Raw genomic sequence first — 15,328 nt, 5'->3', positions numbered from 1 at the left:
TTTTACACCTTTGCATCCTTTTTTTGTTGTTATTATTTTACGGGTTTTACTGTAGTTAAATGGTGGGATGGGAGCATCCCGAGCTGCCATGTTTTTTTTAATTCTTGTTCTCAGTAGCTTCTATTTGCCGCGGTGGTGGTAAACTTTTACAGCGAGTGTAGAACAAAGCAGCTGCTGCAGACAGTCTCGGCTTAAACACTTCGCTTATTGAGAATCCTGCTCTTTTTCTTAGATGAAGCTAGTGTCTAAGAAGGTTAGCTGAGGTTGCACGGGGCCATGTGTGACTTAGCCATACTTCCTTCTTTCCTTCCATGCATGCAGAGTGGATAGAGCAGTGTGCATTTAGCACAGAAAGATTAAGCAAAAGTGTTTCAATTTAATCTCATGGGAAGACAGTACCAACGGTCTGTCCTCTCGAGGAACAATGGATTTAAAGAGATTTCCTCAACAGTGATATTTTGATCTGCTGACCTTAACAAAAGATGAGTCCAACCTGCAATTTGGATATGTCTTTTCTTCACTTTGTCTCTCCTCAGCTGAGCAGTTAATTAAGACATCAATATGGAGGTCTCTAACCCCCTCAAGATGTACGGCCTGTATCTGGAAGCAGTGAACGATTACATCAATGAATCCTATGGAGAGGACGTGTGGAGGCTGATCGAGAACCGGGCCGAGATCCCCCACCTCAAGTTCGTCCGACATCAGATGTACAAGTAGGTTGTTGCTTGTTGTTCTACTTTAACAAACTTTCACCAGACTCACATTGGGAATATAGGGTTATAATGACTCAATAACCATCTCATAAAATATCACGTTTCACCCTAAATATTGTCATTGTCGTGTGTTTGTGTTGGACACACTCTGGTAAGGAGCTTAAGCTTTTAGACTGCAGCCGAACTGCTGGCTAGTGAGTGTTGATGTGTTTTTTCTATGGCGATGCACTCCAACAACTTAACTTTACAAACGCGCTGCACAGAGGAACACAATTAACCACAGCGGTGCAACAATTACACACTTGCAAAAGCTCGTATTGTTCAAATATTACCTTGAATATTTAGAGACTGTTTAGATGCTAGGTTGGTGTGCTCACTCATTTGATTTGGTTTGATTGATGTGTTGTAAATTAGCGTTTCGCTACGAACACTCAACACAGTCAATCTGTTTTTTGTGCATAGACTTATGTTATGAATTAGAATGCCACTGTCCATATCAAATACATAAAGTCATATGGATTAAAAAGAAGAAAACCTGTAAGCAAGAATACAATGCAAAGAAAAACGATTCATCAACTTTTCTTGCTCTGCTTTAAAAGTGACAACCTGATCCTGCGTTTGGCGAAGGCAGCGGGAGAGGTGCTGGGAAAGACCCACGATGAGCTGATGTACGCCTTCGGGGTCTATATGGTCAAGAGGATTGGAAACTACGGATACGAGCGGATCCTGAAGGTGACACAGTAACCCCCTCCCCCTCTCCTCTTTCCTCTCTGTTGTCTTTCGCACACGGCAGCATTAAATGCACGCTCTGCTTCCGCTCTGTCGCTGACGGATGATACATCCGGGACTAATTGCAAACCTTGCTCACCTGCAGCCTCGTGAACCTTGATAATCTTGATAAGAAACGTGTTGTTAGGTCTCAAGATTATTGTTTTATTGTCATTGCACAACAGGGCTTGCTTAACAAAATTCAGATTGTAGTCCCATTTTGCAACATAAAAAAAATACACACAAAAGAAACTATGTGGAGGGAAGAGGAAAAGAAGATGGGCGGTTACAATGGAAATATTAAAAAGCATCACTTCCAAACATATTTATGCCAATGAAATTCCAAACAAAGGTCTCATTCATTCATTTACAATGAAACAAGAATAGCAAATACGCAATAGCAATGTGTTTGCACCAGAGAAATGTTCAAATAGAATGTAACTTCAATATACTTACATAAAGTATAATGAAATATTACTGAGAATTTATAAACCCGCTATTATTGTTTGCAATTGAAATGGTAGCATCTTCCAACCTTTTTTTTTAGGTTTTGGGGCGAAATGTGCGCGACTTCATCAACGAGCTGGACAACTTGCACGAGTACTTTCGCTTCTCCTTCCCCAAAGTGCAGCCGCCGAGCTTCTGCGTGGAGGAGGAGTGCGAGACGAGCCTCACGCTGCACTACCGCAGCACCCGCAAGGGCTTCACCCAGTTCGTCAAAGGTAACGGGAGGTTTCGGCCCATTGCATGCTGGGAGAGGCTGTATAAGCCTCATGCACCTAAATGTAGTGAAGCGTGGAAAGAAGTGACTGAACAGTTGTCAGTGTTGTTTGGTGTACAACACACACATAGTATTAATAAAAGCGGTATTTATTTTGCGCATCTCATTTCATTTACACATATTTTTTAAAACAAGCCATCGTGTTGTACACGTTATAAGAGTGTTAAAGTCCAGGTTTTCCAGAGATATGTGTACAATATATCTTCTATTTTGTTGTAAAGCACTGCAGCAAAAAAAAAATCCAATCTGCACTTTCAGCTGATCTGCCACGAAAAGATAATTAAACTTTGATGATATAAAAGCTGAATAATGTGCGGACGATGCATAATTTTAGAGCACTGGAGTGTGATACTCCAAAAGTAGTCTGCAATGATGCAAACAAAATGTATGTACTAAGATGTGCAAGACGTTAATGAGCTTCAGGTTTTAAAGACGATCACATTCAGTTTAAATTGTTTTTTAATTGAAAATATAAATTGTGACTGAATCTTGACCTCCACACATCCCAACTGTCTCCTGCAGGCCAGCTCTCTCAGGTGGGACGGCAATTCTACAACACGGATATCGAAGTGGAAATCCTGTCCAAAGAGGAGACGGAGAAAATGACGTATGTGGTATGTACTCGGGGATCAGAGGTCAAGTGTCAAGGTCAAGGTTGAGTCAAGGCCGCCTGTTTGTTTTTTTATCAGCATGGGGGGGGGAATATGATTTCCATCACCTTCCATGAGACGGCAGGCGGAGTTTTTGTTTGCACTCAGACAGCAAGTGTTTATTGGATGGAGATAAGTGTTTATTGGGACGGGCGTCTGAGTAAACTCTGAATTTACAGGCGAGCGAATGTGAATACCTGCTGCATCGTTGTCCATCAACTTCACCGCTGTCGTTTAAAGTTTTCTCTCAAGCTGACTGGCACTGAAACAGCCAGCGTGACCTCATTATCCCACAGTGACTGACTGAGGTCCACTGGAATGAATTTCATTATTAAATAGCATAGTTCTTAAGATGTAAATACTATATTTCTTCATGTAAATAACCATTTAACGCTTTATAGATCCAAAATAAGATATTTGTAACCAACACTATTGACACAGTTACTGGAGGAGTTATAGAACAACCCTCATGAATGGCTCACTTACATGTTTATCTATAATATAATATAAATATTAACAAGTAAGATGACCCAAATGTCGTCTTATTACTGACCTATAAATATGAGTAGTTGCAACTTAACCCTTGTGTTGTCTTGGGGTCAAAATGACCCGTGTACGAGTGTATATGTATGTGTGTTGATGGGTCATTTTGACCCCAAGACAACACAAGGGCTAAAAACCCCATCATAAAGTATGACTTCTTAGACAATGTTGCCTTTTATTTTCTTTATACAAACAGTTGCCAGTTTATTAGCTGAAACTAATGCAAAAAAAGGCCTTTACACACCAGTGTGTTCTTCATGCAATTAATATAAATATATTTTTTTGTCATACTTTCACACAGAACCTGAATATTACACAGCGAAAAGGCAACTTTTTTTTCCCTGAGCCATCGAGGCGCAAATAAAGTAATAAAGTAATCAAGTTGTGTAAAATATATAAATAGCGTAAAGTTATCCAGTGTAGTTAATATATGCTAATTCCCCCCAAAAAATATGCTAATCCCCCCCCAAACTGTACCTTTCACACAGACCGGCACAAAAATATTTACACTGACTGCCCTCACATTTCAAATGTTGTTTTATTATTAACTCCACGCTATTCGTTTAGGTTTACAAGATGAACTTCGACAATGCCGCCTTCAAACACCGCATGCCGCAGCAGAAGACGGCGCCGGGCTACGAGAAGCTGCCGATGAAGCGGGGCATCTTCTTCGTCATGTTCCCCTTCAGCGTCATCTTCCGCCGCGACATGACCATGTACCGCATCGGCGACGGCCTCAAGGAGGTCTTCTCCGACCTCCAGGGAAAGAAGGTCGACGAGGAGTTCACCCTGATCAGACCCATGCTGGAGTTCAGCTGGGATAACGTGAGTTCAGGGGAAGGAGTCCAGTCTTTCTTGTCTTTATCTGTAAATACTAATAAGCTTAAGTGTGGGTTTTTTTCTGCTTTCCCACCAATCAGATCTACACCCATTTGAACAATGTGTTTGAGCTGCTGTCTAAAGCGGTGGTGGAGAGCAAGCAGAAGGTCAACATCACGACGACGCAGGAGGAGAACGAGAAGGCAAAGAGGGAAGAAGAAAGAGGTATCGAGGTCTCTCCATCTCAATCATTTCAAATGCATTATGTATCATAAAAAAAGAGGAAAAGGTCTCATTACAAATAGATGGGATCACAGAACGTCCATCAAGTCGCTGCCTCATTTTCATCATTTCAAGGTCACTGAAAGAGAAATATTAAATATGTATAACATATTCAGGTGGAATGAAGCCAAACTACTATTGTTCATATAGTAAAGTTAAATGTGCTGCATCCTCAAAAGCACATATTTAAATACATGCTGTAACAAAACAGTAGCTCACCAAAACCCCGTAAGAGAAATATGGCATATCTTCGCGAAACAGGATGATTCAAGATGCATATTCAAATTTTTCTGTTCATGTGTAAGAATGAAACCTAACGGACATAATCCAGAGCATAACCATCAAGAACGTGTTAGAACAGGGCGATGGATTTCTGATATCATTCTCGTGTTGAACGTTGCCATCGGGCGATTGTAATTCTCCATATTTATGCCCCACGTTAACTCATTCATTCTGTGTTCTGCTGCTGCTCTCTCCTTCCTCCGTCAGAGCCCAATGCCGTGGAGGAGATGGAGGGCACGGAGGACCAGGAGTACAACAGCAGCGCTCTCACCCAATACAACAGCTCGGCGAACTCCGGCGGGGGGGACATTGAGCTGCTGGCGTTTCAGACCATCACCGGTCAGAGCTTCATCATCATCATCTTCTTCTTCTTCTTCTTCTTCTTCTTCTTCTTCTTCTTCTTCTTCTTCTTCTTCTTCTTCTTCTTCTTCCTCCTCCTCCTTGACTTGCTCTCAGTCCCGTTGACCTGTCCCTCGTGCTTCTCCTCAGGAAAGTGCAGCAAGGCCATCTTTGAGGACACGCGAGAGCCTCCGAAGAAACCTCTCCACCTGAAGGGGCAGATGAAGTACGTCCCCCAGTGGGACTCCCTCATCTTCCTGGGGACACCCATGTAAGACCACGGCCTACAGGCCGACTCCGATTCAGGGTTTAGACTTGGAACATGACATCTTCATGGGGTCCACTTGGTTCCGAGAAACTACCTTTCCTAAAGTTAATGAGATACTTTAGTAAGAAGGATTCCTGTTTTACGCCCCGGTCCTTTTAGCGGTTTTAACTTCCTGCTGTTCTTCATCTGATTCAGGTGGCAGGCGGCATATATTCACATTCCTTATTTTGCAGGCTTTTGTTGTGTGTTGTGCTAAATATTGAAAAAACCCAGAACATGTATAATATTCAGAATAAAGCAGAATGTGAGGACAGTATTTCTGTTGAAAAGAGAAACTCCAGAGTTACAGAGAACGATTGTCGGATGATTTTTGTTATGGATTATTCTCAGCGCTTTTACAGTGCAAGTCATTTTCGATTCTTCCCTGGCTATATTTTGAACAGGCCTTTAAATGTTTCGTACATAAAGCAACCAACAAGTACTTGAGCTATTTGTTATTGCTAATTTAAGGTAATTTAAAGATGTTTATAGACGTTTATCTGTCTGAATATAGTACCGGAAACCCTTTTATTTTATTCCCTTTAGAGCAACATATATTTCAGATGTATTTAGTGGTGTGTTAGTGCCCTAGTTATCCCAAATTGTTTTACTGAAGTTAGGATTTTGGAGACTGGATTTATGTATGCTAACTCAGTGAATTAATTCCCATTCTCTTGCTTTTCCCTGCAGTTCATTTACCTCCATTTCTTTCTCCTTACTACTAAAGTATAGAGACAGTGGAGGACATGATAAAGATGGGTGTGTACGTGAATGATCTGAACCTGCACGACTCCAGCAGAGAGCTGATTTTGGCCGGGACACAACAGTCGGCTGAGCTGCAGCTGGCCCTCGACCAGGTGAACCCTTAGTCTGCAGGGAGAGAGCCTCTTACTAACAAAGGGGAGCTCAAATGTACAAAATCGCCTCGTAAAATGCATTGAAATGATTCAAAGCAAATGTCGTTCTATATGCTATGAGTGCACTGAAACAGCCTGACCAGGTGAGCCCAGTTGAAAGCTCCGCTCCCGCATTGATTTCTCCCATTAAATCCAACTCAGTCAAGCAGGAGAAATGTCGATTAAGAGGATTAAAGGAGTCAAAGAGGGGTTTTTCTTTTGCTTTAAGAGAGGTGAGACTGTAACCGTAGACTCTTTTGTCCCATTTCTGATCCTTTAGGAGCAACAAAAATATGCTCAGCTGCAGGAAACCATCCTGAAGCTGGACGAGGAGAAGAAGAGAGGAGACTCTTTGCTCTACGCCATGATCCCGAAAGCCGTGGCCGATCGCCTCAGGAAGGGGATCACTGCACTGGAGACATGCCAGGTACAAGGCAGTGCTGCTAACAATGATAGCGGTACTCGAAAACCACAAATATCACCGGCAATGTGCACAATGTAACCGCTAACCTGAGGTCATAGAGGCTTCACTGCCATCCTAGGGTGTCATCATAGCACAGACTTTACACAAAAGGCAACGCGCGGCTTGCATTTTGAGTACTTTTCGCCCCGTCGACACACTGGACATGGAGGTCGCTCTTAGCTTGGCAATGACCTCAGCGTGAAATGGAACTGCCGTTTTCTCACAAATAAAGTAAAGAGTGTGCGACCAACAAAGGAAAACCGCTCAATCGCTGCAGGCGTGCAAGAGGAGTGAGAGAGAGATAGAGATAGAGAGAGAGAGAGAGCTCATTTCGGCTTCTTACAACCCGTATTTACGTTTGTTGTTCAGCAAATATGACGGAGCAGAGAAAAGACATCAGGTGGCGAAGTATAAACACTAACGTCGGCTCAAACGAGCACAGGCCTTTCACCCAGGAGACCGCTATTTGTGTACAGTGTGAAACCAAGAGACAACACTTTGAGATATTTCATGGAACAGAACTACATTAATATGTAACTATGTTAATACAAAACCACGTCATGGTTGTGTTACATAACTGGCATACATCTTTTCCCAGGCCAAACTAAAGTAGTTCGGTTTCACACGTGTTTGGAACAGCGACCGTTTGACAATGTTAAATTGAACGGTCAGACGTGTTGTTTCGGGAGTCATTGGCAAACAACCTTTTCTGTTAGGTATGAGGTCAAGACCGTTCACGTGAAGGGTGCACAGCAGAACAAAACAGTTTACCCCTCTCCCAATGTGCAAAATAAAAATTCTGTTTCTGAAGTCGATGCTGAAGTGTCTTAAAACTTGAATTATCTCTACTGACCACCAGGAGGCGACTCCTTCTGGTTGTATAGAAGTCTATGAGAAAATTACTCTACTTCTCTCTTGATTTATTCCCTCAGAAAACATTGTAAGCATGAGTTTATGTCTCAATTTCTAGTTTCAAGTCTTCTTCAATACACCATGATGTTCATTTAGTAAATGATGGTCCATTTAGAGTCAAACAAACCATAAAGCAGGGTATGCTTTAGGGCGGGGCTACAAGGTGATTGACATGCCGCTGCTGCTGCCCGAGACTTATACGGCGTCTCTACATCACAAACTAGAAACATCCATCCATCCACACTAAAATACACAGAATGGAAGACTCAAGGAAACTGTGGCCTGGTGATTATACTGGTGTTTGCTCCCAGTGTGAAATGATCATAACTTTATTTTTCTTTGTGTCCCAGGTCTTTCCAGATGTGACCATCCTGTTTAGCGACGTGGTCAAGTTCAATGAGATCTGCATGCACATCACACCCATGCAGGTGGTGGACATGCTCAATGAGATCTACATCGTCTTCGACACACTCAGCGAGAAGCACAACGTCTACAAGGTCCGTCTCAGAAAGCAGTCTGCGTATCATTCCGTTACTTGTGCATATGGGGGATTGTGCTTAAATGTTTATGTTCAGTTTTGGTTGCCTTCTGAAGGTTTGCCTATTCCCCAAATGTAAATTGAAAGCAGATAATTCTATTTCCACTATAAAGTAGAACCATTCCAGTGGAATTTGTCTGTTTCTTAAGGTGGGAAAACCGCATTTTAAAACAATGGGAAAGCAAACTTCACACAAGCCTATATTTACTTTGATTGATCTAACTGTAAAGTATAAACAGCTCAGATTTCTATGCCTTACACAAAACAAACGATTTGAGTGTGTTTTAAGTTTGAGGTGGAACACCAAGAAAATACATTGAGAGATGAAGTTGAATTCATGTCCCATCACAGTGTAGAAATCGCCACTGTCCCTTCTGTCCAGGTGGAGACCATCCGTGACGCCTACATGGTGGTGGCCGGCGTGCCCAACAAGACCACCTTCCACGCACACCACATTTGCGACATGGCCCTGGACATGCTGAGCTCCATCGACCACCTCAAAGACCCCTCCACCGGAGACAACATCCAGATCAGAGTCGGTGAGCAGTTCGACCGTCTGGAGCCTTTTAGTGGCTCAGACGTGGTTATTTTACCCGTTTTACCCATTTACTACATGTGGGGCTGGAGTTTTGACCTCCTCGGACTTTCCTTTCCATGCACCTTGGAAGTAGACATATCCACTCTGGTTTGGGTTTTTGCCATCAGGCTCACGGTCACCCATCACCGATTCAGTGTCTTGATCTTTGTACTACAGATTCTATGTTGGTTGTTTTTGTATCCCCTGAACCATCATCTATAAGTAACAGCCTCCAAAATATAATCTATAATAGAGATCTCGGTGCTCGATAGAACTCATATTTGATAAGGTAAAATAGTTCCAGACACCATACCGCCACAAGAGGCCACTGTGACAAGATATTGGCATGACCTATGGCAAAGACTATCATCTTAAGTCATGACAGTGCATTAGAGCCGGGAAGAGCTAACCACCAGAGATACATCGAAACACCGAGTGGGGATCCGAACATCCATTCATCCGTCCATTCTGTAAAGCATTTCTTCTAATCAGGGTTTTCGGGGAGAGGCTGGAGCCTGTCCCAGCATGCATTGTTCTAGAGCAGAGATCTCAAACTCAATTTGGCTTGGGGCCACCGCTGGTATTGTCATCTCATAGGAGGGCTACTTCTACGTCCGACAAGAAAGCACATTATAAAGCAAAATGTACTTTTTTAATTTTTACATTCCTAGCATATTTCTATTGGGTGTTTTCAAACCTAACTGTTGGTGGTGTTGTTGCCTAAACCAAACAGTACATAGTTTTTTTTTTGCCCAACCATTATGTTTTTCTTTCTTTTCTTTTTTCTTCTTAAATAACTACTTTCAATGTACACACCAGTTTTTGCCCATAATACATTTGACAATAGTTGCAATAAGGCGTGTTTTTGGGCCGTTTAAGAACAAATCAGCTCATGTTTGTTTCTATAACCCGTTAACTATAACCCCCTCCCCTCTCTCTCAGGTATTCACTCAGGTATGGTGGTAGCCGGCGTGGTGGGTCTGAAGATGCCTCGCTACTGTATGTTTGGCGACACCGTGAATACAGCCTCGAGGATGGAGAGCAACGGAGTGGTGAATAAATTCACATGTTTAACAAGCTGTGGCTCTGCAAAAATGGGCCAAATAACCCGCGGCATTAATATAAATGACCACAATGACATTCACAATCTCCCTCAGTCAAATTCTAAAGTAGATTAGTATTGAAAACCATTTTCTGTTTAATGAAGCCTATGTGGGTGTTGCTTTTTAGTTAATGCAACTGGCAAATCACCTCATTTGCATCCATTACTTACAGTAATATGATGTTATGTTTTGCGGGAAATCTGTTCTATGAGGAACATATAAAAAGGAGGGAGGCAGTTTGTGCGGTCTGAGCGACACTTTACTGCACATAAAAAGGAAGAAAACCCAGAATGCTCTTCAGAATCCAAACGTGTTCACAGCAGTTGTGCGTATGTGCGTCTGACTGAGCAGGGCATGCAGATACACATCAGTCAGACCACCAAAGACCACCTGGAGCACGAGCCCTATATCATCGAGGAGAGGGGCAAAATCTTTGTGAAGGTGAGTCCTCCGTATCAGCTATGGTACCTGTGCCAATTCTAAAGATGTTTTCTCTTTTTATACCAATGAATTTGAGATGAAATGCTCTTTCCACCATGCATGTCTGATCAGCCCTTGACATCCTCCAGGGTAAAGGCTACATGAAGACCTACTGGCTGAAAGGAAAGAGGGATCTGTCGTTCAAGACCCCGGCGGAGATGCGCTACAGCAGCGAACAGAAGGACTCGGACGAAAAGAGCTCTAATGGGTGAGTGGACAAAAGGAGAGCAGTCAGTACCAATGAACCATTTTTCTTTTCTTTTTTTTCCATCCATGCACATTGTGGACTCAGGTCCCCACCCCTTGATTCAGACACAGCTATGCTCATTGCTCCCCTGCAGAGCCAGACAGCAAACAGGCCGAGTGGCTGTTAGGTGCTAATGTTTGTTTGGAGGAGTCATGCTGACCAGAAAAAAAAGCAACCAACAACTACATTATCAGTCATATGGGGCAGTGCAACTGTTGGGTTACTGAAGCAACACAGACACAAAAATGGGGTGAGACAAAGCAGGCATAACGGCACAAAAAGTTCATGCTCAACGCCAGAGGGCGTACAAACATAACGTACGGAGAAGAACGCCGTAAACCAACCTCCACGGTGCAGAGGGGGGGTTGTAATTAATTATAAACTCAAAACTCCTATTCATGAACTACTTCAATACCTTCATACAAGCCCTGTAAAGAAACAAGTCAAGTATTAAATGCATTACACGGAAACAAAGGATAAATATCGTGTAAATTATTTGATTTGGATGCTAAATATTTACTCAAATGTAGACCTCCCGTTTCCAAAGCATCTAAAAAAAATGAACAGACAGTCTTTCTTAAATCTTCAGACAGGTTTATAAATGCTTTTCTCAGTGAACTATTTATCACGTTAGAAAAGCTCTGGTCGTATTTACTTGTTTGAAGAAACTATCATCCCTGTAGAAATGTTTGATATCCCACAGCATGATTACACGTGCATAAGGCATTGTTTTTGTATGTCTCTTGTGAATCACTGAGAAACTCCACTAATGTGTACCCGCACTAGTTCCATAAGCAGCAACCCCAAGTGCATGGGCTCCAACCTCCACATCGGCAGCAGCGAGGAGCAAGCCGAGGGGAAGCCGAGCCCCAGCAACCTCCCGCTGGACGCCTTGCCCCCGCCAGAGGTCTCCATCAAGCCCCCCGCCATTTCCGTCGAGCCTCCGGAGAACGAAACCGCCAAAAAGACTAAGAACAACACGGGGGCCAAGCTGGAGGTGCCCCACGGGGACGCGGTGATGGAGTCCTCGTCGCCCGCCGGCGGGCCGGAGAACCCGGCTCCTCAGCTCAGCCTCAAGAGGAACAGCGCCTGGCAGCAGTACCCCAAGCTGCCCACCAACCTGCCCATGCGCAGCGCCTCCTGCTCCATCCTGTGAGCGGCAGTCGCAGTGCGAGAGATTACGGGGCGACTCCGACACGTGACGACAAGGGTGTGATACAGGAAATATCATCAAGGTTTATAATCAGGGGGGCAAAAAAAAAGAAGCCATTTCAATGTTTCTGACATTCTCGGGTCACCGACGACCTGCATTTTAACTCCTTTTGAACGCCACGGCGTGCCAACGGGGGGTTGGGATTTGTTGATCAAAATAAAGAGTTGAATGGCAACTTAAACACTTTTAAATACATTAAAACATGTCCTACTAAAGCCCACTTTTATTGAGGTAAGGTGTGTGCAACATTTAAGGCTAGAAAATAAAATAAAATAAAAAATCAAGAATAATGTCATGGTTTCACAACAGGTTTGACAACACGCCTTCCTCATGTCGAAAAAGGAAGTCCAATGTCCTCTACACGAAAACAGCACATGCGCAGAGAGCCAGAGAACTTTAAAACTGTACCACAGGTGTTGACAGCCATGACGATGAGTTTAGTTTTCCTTTATGCTATTTGCTGTATCATTCTACAAGCATGTTCAAATGACATAAAAAAACAAACAAATACAGGATGCTTTGAAAAGTTTAAAGTGAGACACTTTTTTGTGAGCATCCACGGAGACGGAACAACTCATTTCTGTGGACTCTCCAACGAATTCACTGAGCTTAGACGTCATCAGAGGTTGTATTTTATTTTGTTTAAACTAGGCATTTAGTAATTCAGTAGGCAAAGAGTTTTGGTTCTACGTCCTGTATGTAACTGACTGCATTGCACTGTATGATAGTGTTTATTTATATAAAAACTATGTGTACAGCCACTAAAAGTGTTCTCATTTGCTTGTAATGCAGTCAAGACAGTCGTACTCATCTGCAGGTTAAAGGGGTCGGTGGTTTTAAGGTGCCAATTAATGGTGTGACCACAATACATCTGTTTCTATATGGTGCGATTTCAACTCACATTTTGCAAAAATGATGCAGGGGGTGGCCCGGAAGTAGGCTTTCATAAATCAGGGACCATGAGGGATTCTCTCTCTGGTTTCCTGAAGTTCTTCACATCTAAAATAAGTGAGATGGAAAGATCTCATATCTGATCATCCTGTGGGGGGAGAGTGAAGCCCCGTTAGCTGCAGACCGATCAAATTAAATCTCTGGCCTCCCCTGAACCAGCAGCTGTTCATCTCGATGTGCGCTCACCATCCATCTAGTGACGCTGCCAGTGGAAAGCACCTAAGCTCCCCAAATCCTCTGTCCAATTCAGGTTCTGCATCTTCAGGCGTAATGTCCCGACCTCAGCGGTTAGCAGGTCAGTTATTCCTGTCTTAGTCATCTGGTGATAACAGGCTGCCATTATGTGAGTGACTGTGTGTGTGTGTGTGTGTGTGTGTGTGTGTGTGTGTGTGTGTGTGTGTGTGTGTATGAGGTTGGAAGGTCCGTGGGATCTTTTAATGAAAGATAAGTGACATAACTGAAGTTGCTCTTATTATCTCATAACCAAAAGAGGCAAGTGTGCAAGCTGTGTACAGTACAAAGGTGAGACAGGCAAGAACTAATTTCAGGTCAAGTGCGCTACTTCACACTTCACACACACACACACACACACACACACACACAGTGCAGAGTGCTCACTGCCGATGTTTCCTTGCGAGATGTCATTACACGATAAAGAGGAAGCCATCAGGAAACCGCTTAAGCACTACTTCCTGTCTGTTGCCACGACGACAGACCTCCTTCTGCAGTTGCACAGTGTACCGCGACTTCAGCCGAGTTAATTTCTTGCAGAAGGGGGGGCTGAGTGGGAGGCAAGACAAAGGAGGCAGGTGTGTTCGTGTGCACGCCGGTGGGCTGGTGACTGGTGGCCAGGCGCTCCTCAGTCCAGCTAGGTCTCGCCGTGACCTTTGACCCTGAACATCTGACAACAATTAACATTTGCGACGGGTTTATTGGACAGGTCTTTTCTTTTTTGAATGGTCGGAGCTTCAGCCAGCAGCTCCCCCTCAACACAGCTGGTTGCCATTCAGATAAACACACAGCTCTAGAATCAAGGACACACTTCCTGGTTTCTAAATGAATCGTTGGATTCATGACTTCAGACATGTTTTCCGTCGTGTCGCTCTGTTGTGAACGGCACGGCTCGGTATGGGTTATACTCTTAATTAAATCCTGTTCCTCCCTCATCTGTATTTAGATTTCACTGAAATGAGACTTTGAAATGACTGATAGGTTTTATGGCGACCAGCTCAAACAAAAGCTCCATTCATAAGAGTGATATTGGCCTTCAGATTTTTATTAGCCTTGGCTGTGACTACAATGAAAGATCACCACTCCATAAAAAAGGAACAAAGTGCACTAGTTTGCATCCTAATGATGACAATGAGATTTAATGTTGATAGTTTTATCTGCAGTTAGTTCAAGTTTATTTGTCATTTGACACCAAACTTAACAACGACAATAACTTATAAATGCACACACCATAAACATATCTAAAGCGTTAATACACAAAAGGCTGACGACTTTTAATGACCGGTAGAAAACATACAGCTTCAGCCTTAATTGCACGTAAGAAAAGTCTGCATGTGACTCACATTTACTGCCATTATCCCCCTCAAATATGACATCATGGCTCTGCATAACACCGGCTTATATTAAAATAATATTATTGCAATAATATTACAATAAATACAATATAGTCAGTAATATAGGCTTAGTTATGCTCAGGTACAAACGCTCCATGTTATGTAGAGAGAGGACCTTTTTAACCAAAATGTTGTCAAAGCTTCCATTTATAATTGCAAAGTAGTCTCCCATAATTCCTCACCTGACCCCCTGTGTTACGGTAGGTCATTTTTAGTGTAATTGACAAATTAATGAACGCACCGGATTAGGATCATGAACGTCAGCGGCAGATATTACACAGAAACAAAGTCTTGTTCTCACGTTTCCGCTGCGTTTTGTCCATAAACTTTATATCAACAAGCCCCACAGGTCCGTAGGAGTGTTTAGTTTCGGTGAAGTCAGCTGGCAGTGATCGTGTGTGTGTGTGTGTGTGTGTGTGTGTGTGTGTGTGTGTGTGTATGTGTGTGTGTGTGTGTGTGTGTGTGTATGTGTGTGTGTGTGTGTGTCAGACGGAGACACACTCCTGGCTACTCATTGTTTTCATGCTACCCTGAATAGGTGACACACGGGGAGGGACGTGTTGCTCGGGCCGCACTGACAGGAGCTGCATTCCAGCGAAGGTGAACACACACACACAACCACACACACACACAGAAAAAAAGGGTGGGCGGGGGTGTTGAGCCACTCCCCTTTCAACCGGCTGCATCCCTGGATTATTGCTAAATTCTTTCTGGGGCTTTTCACTTGTCAGAACAAGCAGAGGCACAACGTCAGCAATACAGAGGAGAGAGAAGGGAGAGAAGAGACGGACGGAATCAGAGAGAGGGCGAGGAGCAAAGAGAGGAAAGTTCTGAAGAGT

General features: G+C 43.3%; 1 protein-coding gene across 1 annotated transcript; it reads left to right on the top strand.

The window, feature by feature from the left end:
* Nucleotides 1-585: 585 nt before the first annotated feature.
* Nucleotides 586-11,856, top strand: LOC306745240 (soluble guanylate cyclase 88E-like; the record flags this gene model as incomplete). Its single annotated transcript, XM_079227993.1, has 16 exons — nucleotides 586-713; nucleotides 1,313-1,445; nucleotides 2,029-2,203; nucleotides 2,785-2,876; nucleotides 4,023-4,280; nucleotides 4,376-4,499; nucleotides 5,046-5,177; nucleotides 5,328-5,448; nucleotides 6,212-6,341; nucleotides 6,661-6,807; nucleotides 8,106-8,252; nucleotides 8,676-8,832; nucleotides 9,813-9,922; nucleotides 10,325-10,414; nucleotides 10,543-10,661; nucleotides 11,487-11,856. 16 exons carry the CDS (start codon nucleotides 586-588, stop codon nucleotides 11,854-11,856), a joined length of 2,433 nt encoding a protein of 810 aa, XP_079084119.1.
* Between the last annotated feature and the right edge of the window lie 3,472 nt (nucleotides 11,857-15,328).

Source organism: Taurulus bubalis (genome assembly GCF_910589615.1).
Source record: "Taurulus bubalis genome assembly, chromosome: 12".
NCBI lineage: Eukaryota > Metazoa > Chordata > Actinopteri > Perciformes > Cottidae > Taurulus > Taurulus bubalis.
Note: the sequence above shows the minus strand (reverse complement) of the source record. Positions and strands in the feature narration are given on the sequence as shown.